Consider the following 21,271-nt stretch of genomic DNA (forward strand, 5'->3'; position numbering starts at 1 on the left):
AACAAAGCTGGATGGCGGGATTCTGTTTGTCCATATTCTAAGAATTTCTTAAATATTTAGCCCTTGGTACACTAATCTTGTTTTATCCATGTTCCTGCTAAAAATCATGTCAATTTGAGGGACGATATCCTTTTCATTACAGACCTGGCACACTAGACACACTAAAGAAATTATTATGCTGTGAGATTACTTTTATAAGGCAAAATTAAAGGGGTATTCAGGTTAGAACAAATTACCCCTTATCCTTTGAAGTGAATTGAAACTGAGCTAAAGTAACCCGGCACGGCCACTACACCTTGTACAGTCCTGTGCTTTTGGTTCCATTTAGAGTGTTAGCTCTGGCGGCTGCAGGTAAGAGCTTCTCAGATACTAATGACTAAGGAGAAGTCACCAATATCAGGAGCCTGGAAAACTCCTTCTCTAGGGGATAACCGCGAGATCGGTGGTGGCCTGAGCCTTGAGACCCTCATTGATCATAAGATCGGGAGTCATTTGCCCCTTCTTAATAGAGCTGCAGGTTCAGCATGCACACTGCCACTCCATTCAGCTGCATGGGAATGCCAGAGATAGCCAAGTACAGCATTGAGTTACTTCCAGCAGTCCTATAGACTATGGTTCAAGCAGTGGTGGCTATACTCAAATTACTGCTCCCTTCAAACGGGACGACAGACCGCCTTTCTAGTGATTGTGGAGTTTTCACCAATGGGAGGTTCAGTGGATGGGGGATAGGGGATGACTCATTCTAAACAGAATACCCCTTTAAATGCTGCTATAGTGTATACCACTAATGACTGTAAAATGTTGTAAAGCTACAACCATGGGACAGATTTGAAATTCTAATTTTTATGTCTAAGACCAGATTTACTGTATGTACAGCCATTTCAGGCTGCTGAGAGGCAACATGTAATGATATTCATTTAAATGAGACGACAGCTACATTTTAATTGCACTGATTCGTTGCTGTTGTGAGCCCCTGGCAAAAAGTGCCCACTGTGCCCCTGCTAAAGGTGACCTTTAATGCTGATGTCAAGCTGTGGCCTGTCATTCACAAATTTTCAAAAGAATTTGCTCTCCCCAACCATATCACATACTGTACATATACACTAATACCAGTTCCAGAGGAAGGTGGTAGCTGGAATTCAGCACTGGACTTTGGGGTATTTTCCTATTTTGTTCTTTAGTATTGTAGTTGTGGTTAAACTGAAGGCCAAGATGTATATCTACATTTAGAGGGGATCTGTCATCAGTTTTATGCTACCCTAGGTCACATGCTGATGAGTCCTCATACTCATGAGCGCCCAGCTCTCCTCGCACCATACTGCTGATGGACATTTTTTTTTAATGCCACCCTTAGTTAGGACACCATACATCTGGTGACAGGTTTCCTTTAAATCCCCAAAATGTGTGCAACTGTGCAAGTTGTTCAAATGATTCTTTTTCTTACTGTCTAGACTCTGTTGTTCTTGTTGTAGTCGTAGTAGTAGTGCTGTTCCTGTTCGTTGGAGCCCAGGATCTTCTGTATGTGAAACAAAACAATTATTTTTAGTAATATATTATCCCAAGTATGATTGTATGTGTATTGAAAATGTAATAGCATTTTTAAATGCATGTGAATAGTTAAAAATTATTAGAAAATGTATTTGCCTAAGGGTATGTTCACTCAAGATGTGTGGAATCTGCAGCAGAAATCTAAGGCAGACCCTTGGATACTTGCATTTGAATAATATGTATAAAGTCATTTTCCCATTTTTTATCATGTAAAATATATACATTAGTACAGTACAAGTCACCACTCTACATTACTTGTTGCACCATGATGCAGATATTGTTGTCCCTAGTAGTGTCGCCTTGTAAATTTATTTTACTAAACTGAAGACAATGGCAATGCAGACTGCAAAGAACACTGGATTCATTCACGATTCTTCTATAATCAAAGAGTACACTGTTTAGAATAAAGCCAAAGTAAGCAACGCTTGTCCAGCGCAAACAGTGATTCATACAATGGTTCACTGTAAAAATAATCCAAGCAGCGGATTCCCACAGATGCAGTTTACTTAGAAGAGTCTTATTATTATAGTCTATTACACAGGGGTAACCGGTGTGTTTTATTAACGATTGTATGTCATGATTACACTGACAGCCTATACTCAGGATAGGACATTAGCATGTGATCATTGGGGAACGGACGCTCTGGAACCCCGCCGGTCAGCTATTTGAGGAGGCTGCTCCGACAAACAATCACAGATGATTGCTAAGTAGTGGTAAGGATAAGGGCGTATTCATACGGCCACGCAGTGTTTTGCGGTCCGCAAAAATCGGATGCCGCCCGTGTGTGTTCCGCAATTTGCAGAACGGAATGGACGGCCCATTATAGAAATGCCTATTCTTGTCTGTGACTGCGCACAAGAATAGAACATGCTCTATATTTTTTGCAGTGTGCTGTCCGCCACTTTTGTGGCCCCATGAAAATGAATGGGTCCTCACCCGTTCCGCAAAATTGCCGAACGGATGCGGACTCATTCAAACGGTTGTCTGAATGAGACATAAAACAGTCGGAAAACCCCTTTAATAACAAACGAACTTATGGTACGTATGTAATATAATAATACTTGTATAATACATCATTATTGCCCTCTACTCCTATATAGGTTGTCCTCGTCACATATGAAGGCATGTTTCAGAAATGAATAGGTAAAGAGATAAGGCTACATTCACAGTAGCGTTGTGAATCCAGTAGCCTGATCCTATAGGGTGTTTCGGCATAATGCTGGAAAAGTGGCCGGATCACCATCAGATCACATTATAGTCAATAGGGAACCGCAAGTACACAGTCATCTCTGACAGTATCGGATATGGTGAGCTCCGTTAGCTTGGTCCTCAATCGGATCAGGCGACGGGAACTCAAATGTAACTGTGAATCGGTCTAAGTAGTTTCTACCTGCGTATTGACAGTAATCAGGAAGTAGAGACCAGCAGTGGCTGGGAAGTGTCTGAACAGGGGTGGCAGGGGATCGGTGAGGAGAGTATCACTTGTTTTATTATTTGATACCATTCTGAGCCTGTTTTCCAACATTTTAACAACCCCCGGACAACCCCTTTGACAACAAAAATATTTTGTGCTGATGAACTTAATAGATCTTAATACTATTCTGAGCAATGTTTTTCTGATACAGACCTCCAAACCCATGCATATTTCTATGAGTTAAAGGTGTTTTCCTGTGAGAATAATAAAAAAAAAAATGGACAGAAAATGTCAAATAAAAATGAAGCATTACTCACCTTTACTGATCCCCTGCCACTGCTGTTCCGATATTGCTGAGGATCAGTGGAGCTGAGTAATGCTTCTTTTTATTTTGAAAATGTTCTGATATTTTTTTTTAATTCTCCCCTAAAAACATTGGTGCCATCTGCAGCCATCGCTAGAGTGAGCATAGGAGCTCTCAGCATTGAATAATAAAGCAGTATGCAGTATGCTCCTAAGCTCCCTCTTCTGGTGGCTACAGGCAGTCATAATGTTGTCATTTAGCTCGCTATCTTGATGAGAATTTTGAGCTCTGTATCAGAAAGCGAGCTCCATCCATGATAAAGACATGTCATGAAGTTAATCATGCTTGCTTGTTTTCTGCTCTGTTCCTCTGATGCTACATGCTTGAATAAAGCATTATCTTCTACAAACGACTCGAGTGCCGGTCTTTTCTCTGTATTACCAAGCGGGCTGTCTTTCCCTGTCGCGTGCACCGGGACCTCTGGATACGAGGAGTGCCGTCTGTGTCTATTTTACTACGTTAATCAGCACAGAATGTAAGGCTCACTGAATATTATTGTCAATGGTGGACATTGAATTTATGGTGCAGAGGTGCAGTGCTGATTCAGACTCATCAAGATATAAAGCATACAGTAGCTCTAGAACTGGGGGACAAGTTCATACAAGACTATTCTGTCGGTTGGCCTGTCAAACTGGATGTCTCACAGAAAGTAATACCAATGTCCACAATCATCTGTGAGGTAAAGGAGCCAGCTGCATATGAGCTCAAGGTTTGTCTACAATTTCTACCTATTGAAGCAATGATAGCAACATAGTAGTTTCCCTTTATTTACTACCGTGGAAGTTTATACAATAGGATTAATGTCCTCGGAATAGAGTCAAGTCCAGATGTAACTGGAGGGGCACTGGGAACTGAAAGTGTTAAAAAGTTGGTCCCCACTTGTAACAGATAGGGGTCATATATCCCCCTGTAGCTAATGACTGGCCACAGTGTTGTCATGTCTCCCATCAGTGCTTGAAGCTTAGGATCGGGAACTATCGGCAGTGTACTAAAGGAGCCAGGACTAAGCGGACGGGAGCAGGTAAATATGCTTCCCTGTACAAGTAAAATAGGGAGGGCCTGCAAAATGTAAGCTGAAGAAGCCCTTTAAGTTTTTTTTTTTTTAAAGCAATTATTTTATATTAACCAGTTCAAGTCTGGGTTACTTTCAATTTTTTTTTAGTACATGTGGGTTTCAAGTGATGACCTTTTTGTTAAGTTATTTGAATAATTTTTTTCTGCTTAGATACATAGGGCTTTTTTTTTAGGTCATTTTTAATCTAGTATTTTTTATGTTTGTGTCTGTTTTCCACATTATTCAAATTTTTTTTAATACCATAAATGCAACAAATATACTATCTTTTAATTGTATCTCCTTTCCTTTATTGTCCTTTCTATATAAGGGCTTGTTCACATGAACGTGCACAGGCACCGACTGTGGAGCAGGCGCATGGGGATCGCAGACCCATTCACTTGAATGGGTCCAGCGATCCTTCCTTTCCGCAAAAAGAAAGAGCAAGTTCTATCTTTTTGCGGTGCGGAAGCACGGAACGGAACCCCAGAAAGCACTCCATAGTCCTTCCGTTGTATTCCATTCCGTTCCGCATCTCCAGGTTTGTGGACCCATTGCAATGAATGGGTCCGCATCCTAGATGCGGAATGGCCACAGAATGGTGCCCGTGTATTGCGGATCCGCAAATGCGGTCCACAATACGGAAACAGGCATCACACGTTCGTGTGAACGAGTCCTAAGGGCAGGGCCGTCTTTACCAAGGGGCAAAAGGGGCAGCTGCCCCGGGCCCAGTTGCTCCTGGGGGGCCCTAGGCAGCTGCCTCTTGAGCCCTGCTAGCCACTGCCCCGGGTGTCAGGCTGTCAGCTACACAGGGGGTGCTGCCATGCCATGCCTGCCGGCACTCCAGGCAGCGTACTGTTGTGAGAGCTGTGATTCTCTAGGACCTTAGATGACATCATCACCATGTGACCAGTAACCTAGCAATATTACTGGTCACATGGCTATGAGGTCATCAAGGTCCTACCAGGAGTGTTGTGACAGAAGTTTGACTTAACTATGGAGCTTTTTTTGTGAAGATTACATCAGAAAAAGGTGACAGGGGCTGTTATGCTAATATACTGTAAACTACTGTATAGTGGGGTGCTGTATACTGTGGGGGCCTGTATAGTGTGGGGGGCTGTATACTGTGAGGGCCTGTATACTGTGAGGGCCTGTATACTGTGGGGGCCTGTATACTGTGGGGGCCTGTATACTGTATATTGTGGAATGCTATACTGCTGTACTGTATACTGTGGGGGGCTGTATACTGTGGGGGGGCTCTATACTGTATATTGTGGAGTGCTGTACTGTATATTGTGGGGGGTTGTATACTGTGGGGGGCTGTATACTGTATACTGTGGGTGCTGTATATTGTGGAGTTCTATACTGCTGTACTGTATAGTGTGGGGGGCTGTATAGTGTGGGATGCTGTATCGTGTATAGTTTGGGGTGCTGTATACGGTGAGGTGCTATACTGCTCTACTGTATACTGTGAGGTGTTGTATACTGTGGGGTGCTGTATACTGTGGGCTGCTATACTGCTCTACTATATACTGTGGGGTACTGTATAGTGTGGGGTGCTATACTGCATACTGTGTGGTGCTGTATACTATAGGGTGCTATACTGCATACTGTGGGTTGCTGTATACTATAGGGTGCTATACTGCATACTGTGGGGTGCTGGGGTGCACTGTAACACTAGGGTGAGCCGAGCCCCGGTCTCCTTCCTGCAGAGCGGTGCCCACTTCCAGCCTGAGCCCAGCTGCCCAGAGCACTGATCCTGAGCCGCTGGAGTCTTCAGAACTGGAAGTATTTACAGTCATTCACTGTACTCTACCAGATGTGTGGATTTTTTGTGTGTGTGTTGTGCTGGAGGGAGTGATTGCCTGCTAAGGTGTGGGAAGGCGGGATCCAGGGGGCCCAAGTAAATTTTTGCCCAGGGTCTAATCAATATTAAAGACGGCCCTGCCTAAGGGATATATAGTTTATGGTCGAAGGGGTGGGGTTAGTGATGACATTATTTATTTATTTTTGCTTTATTTTTTTATTTTACACATTGTGCCTGCCATAAGGTTATACAAGACCTATGGGGGACATTTTAACATTGTGTTTTTATTATTGCTGTTTTCCAAGGTAAATAGGGGTAAACCCCAATTACAGTGGGGATATAACATCCAGAAACTTACTGCAGAGCTTATCTGGGTCCTGCAGTTACCCGGGACCAGGAGATTTTGTGATGGCAGGGATAGGAGTACTGTACATCATGGCTGCTTCCTAAACTGTATGCACAGCACTCTTCCATTTATACAGCGATCAGGAAGGCATGGATGGTAAATTTATCTCTGCGTTCTCTACAGGGGAGTCCAGCTATCACTGACAGCCCGTTTACCACTCCTACAGATGCATAATCTCTTGTTATGGACCATCCTTGCCGAGTTACATGTTGAACCTCCAGACGATTTAAGTCGTTTGGCAGTCTGCAAGTGGTTGCTTTAGTATGATGCTGTATTTAATAAGTGGTAGTGGTCAACTTCAGGCAATCCTTTTTAGTATTAGATTGATGCCCTTGAAAAATAAGCTAGTCTCAGGGTTCCCTCTGCTGAGACACCCAACAATCAAGTGTTCAGCGCCATTTCAGAGTAGCTGTAGCATTACATGGTGCCCATTAAAATCAATAAATAATCCAGGTGGTTGGCACTTGTCCGTTTGTGAACGCTTCTACGGGAAGGAGCAACCTCCACATAAAAAATAAAAATAAATTCCAGCAGTCGTATCTTCTTTTTCAATATATGTCCCGTGAAATGTCCCGACAACCAGGACGCGTTTCGGCGATATGCCTTCATTAACAGGTACATCCTCTAATGTGTATACAACCTTATATATAGTAGTGAAATATCAATCTAACCACATGACATCCCACACCCTAACTGGGTGGTGCTCATCAGGTGGTGAGTAATCAGCTTAAAAACAACACTAACACATAGTGACGAAAGAGCAGCAGTGATAAAGCAATGGTAAAGTATTCCAAAAAACATTGTTACTGTATCAGCATAAGGATCCTCAATACGAAGCAGTAGTCTGGAAAAATATAAAAACATTGAAGGGATAAATAATCACAATTCAGTGGTGAACAACGTCATCATCTCTAGGATGTAATGTATGCAATATGCCTCCCTGCACAATAAAAGCTTTTCAATGTCACCCCCTCTCCTTGGTCTCTTGATCTATTACTGGAAACCTCAGTTGTGCTACAGTATGCCTAGATCTATCACAATGATGAGGTAGTGGTAACCGTAAATTCTCCGATCCCTGATCGTCTGCATTGTCTCTCCAATATACAACAAGCCACAGGGGCATTTTATAAGATAAATCCCATTTGTGGATTCACATGTAAAAAAGCCTCCTACATCAAAGGAACTCCCGTTGTATGGATGACAAAACTTTGAGCCTTTTATTATGTGTGAACACTGAAGACAATGGAGGCGCGGAAAAGTGCCCTTTCTTTGTGTGAATAACACACTCTGTCTCAATGTATCTTTTCTGCTACCCAAATCCACATGTACCAATTTACCCCTAGAATTTGGGTTTCTTTTATTACATATCAGTGGTGGGTTTTTTAATTCTTCCACCTTCGGATAGGCCTTTGTCAACAAATGCCAATGTTTGCGAACAATTTAGTCGAAACCCGCATTGTAGGGATGAAATTTATGTACAAATGCCATTCTTGGCGGTTTTTCACAGGTAGAGAGATGTATGGATCTATCCAGATCTTCACTGGCTTCTTTTAAGATAGACAACGGATATCCCCTTTCTTCAAACCTCCTAGTCATCTCTTCCTGTCGCATTACCTGTGTCCGGAACAATAAATTGAGACCTTGGTATAGCTTTTTTCAAAGATGGGGCATGGGCACTAGAAAAATGGAGGATACTCTTTCTATCTGTCTTTTCGAAGCTGACCATGTTCGTCTTTAATCACATTTGTGTCCAAAAAACCATGGTAAATCTCAGACCCTCAAGTCATATTCAGATAATCAAAAAAGGACTCAAGGGATTCCTGTGGCCCCGCCCACACGCATATTTTTTAAAAAATTATCTGGATATGGCTTGTGAGGGTCTGAGATTTACCATGGTTTATGACAATAAGATGGTTCGTTTTTTGGACACAAATGTGATTGAAGATGAACATGGTCAGCTTCGAAAAGACACCGATAGAAACACAGGGAGTTCCTTTGATGTAGGAGGCTTTTTTACATGTGAATCCACAAATGGGATTTATCTTATAAAATGCCCCTGTGGCTTGTTGTATATTGGAGAGACAATGCAGACGATCAGGGATCGGAGAATTTACGGTTACCACTACCTCATCATTGTGATAGATCTGGGCATACTGTAGCACAACAGAGGTTTCCAGTAATAGATCAAGAGACCAAGGAGAGGGGGTGACATTAAAAAGCTTTTATTGTGCAGGGAGGCATATTGCATACATTACATCCTAGAGATGATGACGTTGTTCACCACTGAATTGTGATTATTTATCCCTTCAATGTTTTTATATTTTTCCAGACTACTGCTTCGTATTGAGGATCCTTATGCTGATACAGTAACAATGTTTTTTGGAATACTTTACCATTGCTTTATCACTGCTGCTCTTTCGTCACTATGTGTTAGGCCTCATGCACACGACAGGTTTTTTTTGCGGTCCGCAAAACGGATTTCCGTTGTTCCGTGATCTGTGACCGTTTTTTCTTCCGTGGGTCTTCCTTGATTTTTGGAGGATCCACGGACATGAAAAGTGAAAAAAAAAAAAGTTAAGTTTGCATTGAAAATGATAGGAAAAACGGACACGGATCACGAACACGGATGACTATCTTGTGTGCATCCGTGATTTTTCACTGACCCATTGACTTGAATGGGTCCGTGAACCGTTGTCCGTAAAATAAATAGGACAGGTCATATTTTTTTCACGGACTGGAAAAACGGATCACGGACGCGGAAGCCAAACGGTGCATTTTCCGATTTTTCCACTGACCCATTGAAAGTCAATGGGTCCGCGAAAAAAAACGGAAAACGGAACAACGGCCGCGGATGCAGACAACGGTCGTGTGCATGAGGCCTTAGTGTTGTTTTTAAGCTGATTACTCACCACCCGATGAGCACCACCCAGTTAGGGTGTGGGATGTCATGTGGTTAGATGGATCTTTCACTACTATATATAAGGTTGTCAACACATTAGAGGATGTACCTGTTGATGAAGGCATATCGCCGAAACGCGTCCTGGTTGTCGGGACATTTCACTTTGGATGGAATAAAACTGATATATTGAAAAAAAAAAAAGATACGACTGCCGGGATTTATTTTTATTCATTAAAATCAATAGTCAGTCTGTGTCATGCATGGACTAGGTTCTCCAGAGACACAGATGCTCTTTGTATCCACTCTCCGATCCGGCTTATTGATGGAGGACCTATATGAGGCACTCCCTCCTATTAACTTCGAATGTCCTAATAGAGTATTTGAAAATGGGTTTTCTAAACCAGACATCTCCTTTTAATGGAACAGCTTCATACCACCATGTTTTCATAGGGTCTTTTACCAGTATGAAGCATGACCCTTGGTACCTATATCTTGTGGCCACTATAAACACAATTCTATGGTTTAATTTTACATCCGACACAAAATTAAAATCATGATATTTTGTTGGATAAGCCTGATTAAAAAAAGTATCACTTTCTGATGATCAGATAATGGGACAATCCTCAAGACGTCAACATCAGCAGTTCCGTATAAAATCTACTACATAGTGCATATAACATATAACTAAATGTGGAGAGAAGTAATGACTCCTGTGCATTTCCCACTCCCTGGGTGAATTATTAATAATATACTGTAAGTTCACAGGCAATCTCGTACACAGCATAGACTGACATGAAAGGCCACAGTATTCTCTAAGGACATGCACTTTATCTAGGTCACTATGTTAAGGAAACAGTAGCAGATGTTGAGCTGTGTAGTCAAGCAGGGTACTAGTAGTAGCCATACTGGGGTGCATAAATGAGCTATAGGCATATTGGGGTTTATGTAACAAAGAAAAAGTGGTTGTAGTGCCCATAGCAAGCAATCAATGATTAGCCTTCATTTTGGGACTGGATCGGGAGAAAGAACGCATGGGTTCTTGTGAATTGCTATGGGCTTTGATACATAGTATCTATTGGGTTTTCCCTTGTCATCTTGTAATGATATTGAATGCATATGGCTGAAGGTTGCAGATTATTACAAACTGAAATAATTTATGTATATTTAAGGCTATGATCAGTCTGCGTTTCGGGGAACACATTCAGCAAATGTTCCGTTAAGCTTCTGGCTCATTTGCCAAAATTAGTCATAGGCCCACGTTCACCAGTGAGAGGTCAAGAGAGTATCCTTTCAGCCGGAAAACCCAGCAGACTGGGCTTGACTATGCATTAAGACACATAGTATGCTGTGCGGCATAGGTTTCTTTTGCATTGTGGCCAATGGCTCATGTGGCTATGCAGTGGCATTCGTCTGATGTATACATTGAGGAATACTGAGTCACAAATTCCCAATGTATACCTCCACCATGTAGACAAGCCCAATCTGTACAGAACCTAATATAATCAGAAAATATTAATGCTAATTATTAAATGTCCGTGAAAACGTACATTAAGAATAGAATGTATTTTATGAATAAAAAATAAGCAGGACATACTGTATATACTGTAGATCTGAAATGATGACAGTGGGCTGTTGGACATCCGTCATGCCTCTAGCCTGTACTTACACTGTCCATTTAGTAGATGCAGCACAGTATATGATTATAGCCTGGGGGTACTGTGATATAATGGACGTGAGTGGAGGGTAGTTAGATTAGAAACATTGCATTGAGAAACTCTTCTCTAGAGTTCAAATGCTGGATTTATATTGTGTTGCTTTATGAGTATTATTTCTAGCTTAATGTTATAGCACTTATCCATATGCTGAGACTCCTTCCCCTGGGAAATATTGATGCCTAGCTGTAATTTGATAGTAATGCACAGAAAAATGGCAGTTGCAATATGCGTATAAATTACAGTGTAATGCACTTTTGCACAGGTTTTTTTTTTACAACTTCAATTCCCAAAAAGTTGGGACACTGTGTAAAATGTAAAGAAATATAAATAAAGACATAATGCAATGATTTCCAAGTCTCATACACCCACATTTTATACACAGTAAGGCCTCTTTCACACGACCGTTTTTTATTTCCGTTTTGCGGGCCGTTTTCTGCGTTCCGTATACGGTCCGTATACGGAACCATTCATTTCAATGGTTCCGCAAAAAAAACCGGAATGTACTCCGTATGCATTCCGTTTCCGTATTTCCGTTTTTCCGTTCCGTTGAAAGATAGAACATGTCCTATATTTGGCCGCAAATCACGTTCCGTGGCTCCATTAAAGTCTATGGGTCCGCAAAAAAACGGAACGCATACGGAAATGCATCCGTATGTCTTCCGTATCCGTTCCGTTTTTTGCAGAACCATCTATTGAAAATGTTATGCCCAGCCCAATTTTTTCTATGAAATTACTGTACACTGTATATGCCATACGGAAAAACGGAACGGAAAAACGGAACGGAAACGGAAACACAACGGAAACAAAAAATGGAACAACGGATCCGTTAAAACGGACCGCAAAACACTGAAAAAGCCATACTGTCGTGTGAAAGAGGCCTAAGGCATCATGCACACGACCGTTGTGTGCATCCGTGGCCGTTGTGCCGTTTTCCGTTTTTTTCGCGGACCCATTAACTTTCAATGGGTCCGTGGAAAAATCGGAAAATGCACCGTTTTGCAGCCGCATTCGTGATCCGTGTTTCCTGTCCGTCAAAAAAATATGACCTGTCCTATTTTTTTGACGGACAACGGTTCACGGACCCATTCAAGTCAATGGGTCCGTGAAAGAACACGGATGCACACAAGATTGGCATCCGCGTCCGTGATCCGTGGCCGTAGGTTACTTTCATACAGACGGATCCGGGCTGCCAGGCAGACCCCCCTCCCTCCCTAGTTTGAATATCATTGGTGGCCAGTGTGCGGCCTCCGTCGGCCCCCCCTCCCTCCCTCTATTGTAATATTATTGGTGGTCAGTGTGCGGCCCCCCCCGGCCCCCCCTCTATTGTATTAATATCATTGGTGGCCAGTGTGAGGCCTCCCCTCTCCCCCCCCCGATCATTGGTGGCAGCGGAGAGTTCCGATCGGAGTCCCAGTTTAATCGCTTGGGCTACGATCAGTAACCATGGCAACCAGGACGCTACTGCAGGCCTGGTTGCCATGGTTTCTTAGCAATATTACAATATTAGAAGCATCATACTTACCTGCTGCGCTGTCTGTGACCGGCCGGGAGCTCCTCCTACTGGTAAGTGACAGATCATTAAGCAATGCGCCGCACAGACCTGTCACTTACCAGTAGGAGGAGCTCCCAGCCGGTCACAGACAGCGCAGCAGGTAAGTATGATGCTTCTAATATTGTAATATTGCTAAGTAACCATGGCAACCAGGCCTGCAGTAGCATCCTGGTTGCCATGGTTACCGATCGGAGCCCCAGCGATTAAACTGGGACTCCGATCGGAACTCTCCGCTGCCACCAATGATCGGGCAGGGGGGGGGGGGAGAGGGGAGGCCGCACACTGGCCACCAATGATATTACAATAGAGGGAGGGGGGGGGCGACGGAGGCCGCACACTGGCCACCAATGATATTACAATAGAGGGAGGGAGGGGGGGCCGGGGGAGGCCGCACACTGGCCACCAATGATATTACAATAAAGGGAGGGAGGGAGGTGGGGCCGACGGAGGCCGCACACTGGCCACCAATGATATTACAATAGAGGGAGGGAGGGGGGGCCGGGGGAGGCCGCACACTGGCCACCAATGATATTACAATAAAGGGAGGGGGGCCGACGGAGGCCGCACACTGGCCACCAATGATATTACAATAGAGGGGGGCCGCACACTGGCCACCAATGATATTCAAACTGGGGAGGGAGGGGGGTCTGCCCCCTGCTGCCTGGCAGCCCCTGATCTCTTACAGGGGGCTATAATACGCACAATTAACCCCTTCGGGTGCGGCACCTGAAGGATTAATTGTGCTGATCACAGCCCCCTGTAAAAGATCGGGTGCTGCCAGGCAGCAGGGGGCAGTCATGTACACAGTTCGTAGTATATTCTAACTAGAAGCGTCCCCATCACTATGGGAACGCCTCTGTGTTAGAATATACTGTCGGATCTGAGTTTCACGATGTAACTCAAATCCGATGGTATATTCTAACATAGAGGCGTTCCCATGGTGACGGGGAAAACCCAGATACTATGGTATATTAACTCCTGACTTTACATTGAAAGTCAATGGGGGACGGATCCGTTTGCAATTGCACCATATTGTGTCAACGTCAAACGGATCCGTCCACATTGACTTGCATTGTAATTCAGGACGGCCATGTCCGTGGATCCTCCAAAAATCAAGGAAGACCCACGGACGAAAAAACGGTCACGGATCACGGACCAACGGAACCCCGTTTTGCGGACCGTGAAAAAATACGGTCGTGTGCATGAGGCCTAAATCATATATAAGTGAGACATTTTACCATATAGCTCCTGTCCCAACACAAATGTTAGGACAGGAGCGAAAAAAAGGCTAGAAAAGTAAGTGGTGCAAATAAAAAACAGCTTGGGAGAAACTTGCAACAATGTCACATAACGGGATATAAAAAGAGCATGTTAGACAGTCTTTCAGAAGCAAAGATGCTTCAGGCTACTTTCACACTCACGTTTTGGCTTTCGGTTTCTGAGATCCGTTCAGGGCTCTCAAAAGCGGTCCAAAATAGATCGGTTTTGCCCTAATGCTTGCTGAATGGAAAAAGATCCGTTCAGAATGCATCAGTTTGCCTCCGTTCAGTCACCATTTGTCACGGCTGTATGTGAGCAACAATAGTAATACACAGTACAGAGCAACTGACTGGACCCAGAACTAGGGAGGATAAAGGGTGACCCCTGTCCGACCCTCAACGCTCTCCCTATTCTGCTAAAGCACATGCCCGGATCCCAATGGCGGAACGAGGCATGCCCACGTGCCTAAGACTAATGACCACTGTAACCCCTACAATAGTGGAAGGGGCACGGCCACCAGTGCCCTACTCAGTATATGGAGGGAACCGTGGCCACCTCAGATCCAGTCAGAAAACAAACAGGAACACAACAATGTCTGCAGACTTAGCTGAAGGTGTTGCAGCCACAGAGAAGACGGATCCAAGGACAGGCTGGCAATATCCGGAGTGCTAGCTGCAGCAGAACACAGGTCCAGTGAACTGATAGCTACAAGTGAAGAAACTAAAGCAAGAGCTACAACTGAAGTGAGAACTATAATCCACATCCTATCATAGGAGGAGGGGTGATATAAAGAGAGGGAAATCAAACACATGAAGAACAGCTGTGGTGAAAGAAACCAAAAGTAAACAGAGTAGTGAGAACTCCTCCCAGCTCTAGTAGTGACATCATCACAGGGGTGGAGAAACAGAGCTGTGAGAACGTCCCAAAGCTCTGGTAGTGACACCATTCCGCTCTGGAGGCGGACACCAAAACCTGCCTGCAGCGTTTTGCTGTCCGTCTGACGAAGCGGATCCAAACGGATCCGTGCTGGCACACAATGTAAGTCAATGGGGACGGATCAGTTTTCTCTGACACAATACAAAATGGAAACACCCCCCATTGACTTTCAATGGTGTTCATGACGGATCCGTCATGGCTATAGAAGACATAATACAACCGGATCCGTTCATGACGGATGCATGCGTTTGTATTATGGTAACGGAAGTGTTTTTGCAGATCCATGACGGATCCGCAAAAACGCTAATGTGAAAGTAGCCTCATCAATCTGCGAAAAACTGCATCTAAAAATTGGGGAATAGTTTCAGAAAAATCTTCCTCAATGTAAAATTGAAAAGACTTTTGAATATCCCTATATCTACAGTACATAATATCATCAAAATCACAGAAATATTGTGGCAAATATGGGGGAACAGCTCAAACCCCAAACACTGTAGCGTGTTTCTCATTGGGGGAGCAGTCCCACCGCATGTTGACCGCAGCAAACGACCATCCCCAGCAAAAAATGCGTACAATGAAGGATGCCGGCGCGGTCCACATGCACCACAAAGGCATCCTACGCAAAACGGAGCATTGTGCGGATGAAGATATAATTATATAAATCACAGAAAAAAATGCACCAAACGGATATGCCACTGACTATACTAGCTAGTCATACAAGCAGATATTAAAGGCTGAGACTTTTGCCAATATATTCCTGTCAGGAACACATCGGAGCCCCTCATGCACCACGTCACGGTCTCTCAGCATGGCAAGGGGTCCTACCACTACGCTAACTATGGTGTGAACACGGTCTGAAGGTGATGGAATCCAGCTCACAGCCAAGCTGTGATTTTGTTCCATATGTATTGAATGTGCCTTTACCTGGCATTTAAACACTCCTTTGCACCTGGTAACCTCCATCACACGGTCTGATGTGGGTGTGGCTTACAGTCTTGCTTTATTCACATTGCATTAGTTGTCCTGCTATGCGGTTGTGTGGAAGCTTGGCTGTGAGCTGGATTTCATCACCTTCAGACCTTGTTCACACCATAGTTAGCGTAGTGGTAGGACCCTTGCCATGCTGAGAGACCGTGACGTGGTGCATGATGGGCTCCGATGTGTTCCTGACAGGAATATATTGGCAAAAGTCTCAGCTTTTAATATCTGCTTGTATGACTAGCTAGTATAGTCAGTGGCATATCCGTCTGGTGCATTTTTTTTCTGTGATTTACATAATATCATCCAAAGATTCAGAGAATCTGGAGAAATACATGTGCTCAAGGCAAAGGCCGATGGTCTGTATTGGATGCTTGTGATCTATGGGCATTGCATTAAAGACAGTCAGTACTGGAAATCACTGCATGGACTCATCAATCACTGTCTGTGAACACAGTTCAAAAAGCAAAGAAAAAGCCATATGTCAACACAATCCAAAAATGTCACCAACTGAGGTAAAATGGACACATGTTCTGCAGACTCATGAGGAGAGGGACCATCCAGCTTGTTATCAGACTACAGTTTGAAAACCTGCATCTTTGATGGGATGCAGTAGTTCCTATGGCATGGACAGTTTACACACCTGGAAAGGCACAATCAATGCTGAACAGTATATAGAAGATTTAGAACAACATATGCTATCATTTAGAAAATGTTTCCGTCAGGGAAGGTCTTGTATATTTATATATATATATTGTATAAGACAATGCTAAACCACATATTGCATCCATCACAACAGCATTGTTTCACAGAAGAGGAGTCTGGGTGCTGAACTGGCCGCCTGCAGTCCAGACCTTTCCCCAATGGAAAACATTTAGCTCATCATGAAATTAAAAATCCGGCAAAGAAGACCCAGGACTGCGGAGCAGCTAGAATCCTACATCAGACAAAAATGGGACAACATTCCTCTCTTACAACTCCAATTGGTCTCCTCACTTCCTAGACGTTAACAGACTGTTGATAAAAGAAGATTGGATGCAATGATAGACATTTGACCTGCTTGCCGTGTTGGATTGTTTTTTATCCTGTGTTATTTTGGAATAAAGAACAACATCTTTTTTGGAAAGCTGGACATCCCGTCTTATTTTCATACAATAGACATGGCCCTGTCTCAACTTTTTATTTAAATGTGTTGCTGCCATTAAGTTCTAAATGAGTTATTTTTCTTCATGAAATGGTCAACTGTCTCACTTTCAACATCTGATATGTGTTCTATGATCTACTGTGAATCAAATATGGGTGTATAAGACTTGCAAATCATTGCATTCTATCATTATTTACATTAAGTTACATTTTACACCATTTTTTTGGAATTGGGGTTGCATCTCAGCAACACAAAATCCATCCATACAATAACCTGATACACTTTTCGCACCCTTTTATGTTGTAAAAGTAGCAGATGTGTGTTGAACTTTATTGAATTTAAATACAGCATTTTCTTTGGCCACTGTGACAACATAATAGATTCATGAAACCCAACCTTATAGATCTGTGCAATAGTGTTCAGTTATTTGAGCTAGTAGACATGTAATAGGTACAGTATACATAGTGCTATACCTATTATCAATGTAACAGCTAAATATAATGTTATAGCATTTTGCATATGACATACAAGCTGCACCCTAAGATAAACGGAAGATGGTGCAAATTTTCTTCTGTAGTTAAAGGGGTTGTCTCATCTCAGACAATGGGGGCACATCGTTACTATATGCCCCCATTGTCTGATAGGTGCGGGTTCCACCACTGGGACAGGCACCTATATCGAGAACGGAGCCCCGAAAGTGCTGGAGGGCGCATTTAGCATGCACAGCCGCCCTACATTCATTTCTATAGGGCCGCCATAAATAGCCGGGCACTGGCTCGGCTATTTCCGTTGGGCCTATTGAAGTGAATGAGAGAAGTGGCCGGTCATGCGTGGTGCGCTCCCATTCACTTCTATGGAGAAAGTGCTTGTGGTGGCTGGAGCTGAGTCCTCCAGCCACCATTTTGTGGGTCTCCGTTTAGGACATAGGTGCGGGTCCTAGTGATATGCCCCCATTGTCTGAGATGAGATAACCCCTTTAAAGGCAATGATGTATATACATTGCATATAATATGGTGCTTCGTGAGCAGTGAACAGAAAGTCTGGTTGGCTCCATCCCCCTTCATTATTGATAGTGTGAACTTCTACAACACTTTGCCTTTCCGCAGATATCATTATAACACTAGTGAAGGAGGACAGGAGAGCCGCGTAGGCTACATGCATCTCTTCTCCTATACAACAGATAGGAAAGAGAAGTAATGGGGAAAAAAGCAGCATGAAGTACGGCTCTATCCTCAATGTCACCCCACAAGGGTGAGGTGACTGAAGAAAGGTAGTCATACAATATTTTGGGTGACAATATTTGAACCTATTAAAGATTGACTATCAATATATTTAAAATTATTATTTACAGATTTTTGTCCTTCAAATATTTCAATACTACTGGGTAGTAAGCATAGGATTCTTTTAGGGATGGACTAGAAGCTTAAAGTGGCTCTGAAAAAAACAACTAAAAGTTGCCCCATGTTGTAGGCTGGTCCAAATTGACAGAAGGCAGGGCCAACATGAATATCATACATAGAAAAAATGTGGGGGATTCAGTCAGCACAACCCTATATGCAGGTGCACATCGCTATGGCGAAATACACATACAAAGAAAAGAACACAAATGCAATAGCACTCTGCAACCAGCACTCCGCCCTGCCTCTATGCTGGATGTTGAATGAGGCATTGGTGTACATTTTGGTCAAAGCGTAATAAGCCACTCACCACGTCAAGGTCGCCTCTATGAGTGGTCCCTAACACTAGTTCCTACCTGTTTATGGGCCATGATAGCCACACAAAGTCCAGGGAGTCTCATAGAGGCGACCTTGACGTGGTGAGTGGCTTATTACGCTCTGGCCAAAATGTACACCAATGCCTCATTCAACATCCAGCATGGAGGCAGGGCGGAGTGCTGGTTGCAGAGTGCTATTGCATTTGTGTTCTTTTCTTTGTATATGAATATCATACATACCTTTTGGATTCCTCTGTAGTCGTTGTCGTAGTTGTTGTCTTGTTACTGGGAGTCCAGGATTGTCTGCAAAATGTAAAGATCCATTCCTTGTGTCAGACTGGGTGCAATGCAAAGTGCAATCTATAGCTATAGAAGAGAAACATTCATACCTTTTATTGGTGGCTTCTGTCCCACTAAATGGAAGTTTAAAAAAAAAGGACATAATCAGGAGTGGCAATAAGGAATGTATGAAAGGCTGCCAAATCTCAAACACAAATAATAAATCAAAGTCTAAAAGTCACGTAGAAGGTTACTTAGCTCAAAAGTGTGGTTATTTAACTGGTTTGTCATCTGGCATATTTACAGGACTATTATAAGGAGAAGATTCATTACTAAAGTTAATAATATCACATGCTGGAGGTGTAAGTCATAGACTATTCCATTCAGGCGTACAACTGCTGGTGCCCAACAGGTGGCGCAATTTAACTGCAATAATGATCAGATCACTGAATAGCTTTAGTAGCTCGCCGGCTCTTATAATATCACTGTAATAGTCCCTGCTGCTTTCTTTAAAGCAATTCTCACCATTAAACATCTTTTAGACCTATTACATATGAGGTAAGCTTAGTTACATTATTAATTACTAGTGCAGGCACTGTTAATTAAGTTGTATCTGCAGAGTGACGTCTGGTGAGTATCTGTGATTAGTGGAATATGTTATAGCGAAAATATATGTTAGAAGACAAGTAATTAATATATTTGGTGTTTGTAAATCAGAGATTAAGATTATCATGCAAACAAAAATGTTATGAGAATTTAGGGGCATGGACAATGACCATTGGAAACAGTTCCAGTATCATGGATACACATCTTTTTTATATTGTCTGCTCAGAGCCACCTTCTATAGGACTGAGCTGTACCGATATAATGCGTGAAATACATTTTAAATATTTCTACCTCAGGAAAAAAAAAGATCAGTGTCTGAAACGCCAGTTTTAATACCCCTTTAGCTAGCGGTGGATGCAGTGAATTTACGTAGAGGCGCCGGCTTCTACAGACTTCAGCGTATCCACCGCTTGTCTAAATCTATTCCAGTTCCCTTGCTGCCGTAGATTTGGACCATTCTCTACGGCTAAAAGAGGCCTGGAAAATGATAAATGAGACGGCCCCTTCCCCGTCAATCCCTCTTTTTTAGACCTGGCGTGAGCAGGAAAAAAAAGTCGCAGATTGCGGCGCAAATAACCATTGCGCTGAAATCTGCGACAGGTATACGCCAAAAAAGTGGTATATATTTGTTTGTAAATGACCCCCTATGACTGTCATAACTCATTTGGCAGACATACATCTTTGTCCTGGTCAGAGACTATATGACAAACAAGTTCACCTTAAAATAGCTCCTAATTTTTAAAAACTTGGGACTACCACCGCCAGCAGTACACATCTTGAAGAGGACCTGCCAGCTTCCTGACGGGTCTATTTTTACTAAATACTTGTATGGCCCATAATAGAACAACTATACTTGTGCTGCTTCTCTATTATTACTCCGAGAAATGTATGAATAAACTAACAACTAGGTGTTACCAGTTGAGGGGGTTTTCCTTGCCCAGACAGTAACAGGCCATGCAAGGTCATGCCTCCTTGATACGGAATGGTAGTGCAGAGTTGTCAATCTATTCATACATTTCTAGGAGCAATAACCGAGGAATGGCGCAAGGCAGAGTTCAACCAAAAGCTGCCCCACAATTGTTACTGCATGGGGAATAGAAGTATTTACTGAGACAGGCAGGTCAGGAGAGGTGACGGGTCCAACTTCCAAAGAAAATAATATCCATGAATACAGCAAGCATGCTAGAACTTGCAAATAAAGCCATCTCCTGTACAGACTGTGCTAAGCATGCAAATCACAGGTAGAGCCACAGCGAAGGTGAAAGGTGGGAATAGAAACTGTTCAGTAGAAATAGGAAGCTCAATCTAAACATCAACTTCTAATGCACATTGTTACCGCAATCAAAACGGTGAACTTTCAACCTGCTTCCAATTTAACGAGGCAATCCGGTCTTAAAGTAGCCATACACATCAGGTGAATGCTAGTGGGATCAGCTGACTATCTAAGGTATATGGCAGGGATCAGCAACCTTCGGCACTCCAGCTGCTGTGAAACTACAACTCCCAGCATTCAAACATGCTCAGCTGTTCTTATAACTCTTATAAAAGTGAATGGAGCATTCTGGGACTTGTAGTATCAAAACACCAGGAGTGCCGAA

At 43.1% G+C, this 21,271-nt stretch overlaps 1 protein-coding gene across 5 annotated transcripts in view; it reads right to left on the reverse strand.

Annotated features, from left to right (window-relative positions):
* Positions 1-21,271, reverse strand: part of SCEL (sciellin) — a 143,830-nt gene that overhangs the window by 54,669 nt on the left and 67,890 nt on the right. For all 5 annotated transcript variants that reach the window (XM_040425335.1, XM_040425334.1, XM_040425333.1 and 2 more), the window contains 3 exons: positions 19,178-19,201; positions 19,029-19,091; positions 1,445-1,516 (listed from right to left, as the gene is read on the reverse strand). In XM_040425335.1, the coding sequence (XP_040281269.1) occupies positions 1,445-1,516; positions 19,029-19,091; positions 19,178-19,201 (159 nt within the window). The remainder of the gene's footprint in view (positions 1-1,444; positions 1,517-19,028; positions 19,092-19,177; positions 19,202-21,271) is intronic.

This window comes from Bufo bufo, chromosome 3, assembly GCF_905171765.1.
Source record: "Bufo bufo chromosome 3, aBufBuf1.1, whole genome shotgun sequence".
Lineage (NCBI taxonomy): Eukaryota > Metazoa > Chordata > Amphibia > Anura > Bufonidae > Bufo > Bufo bufo.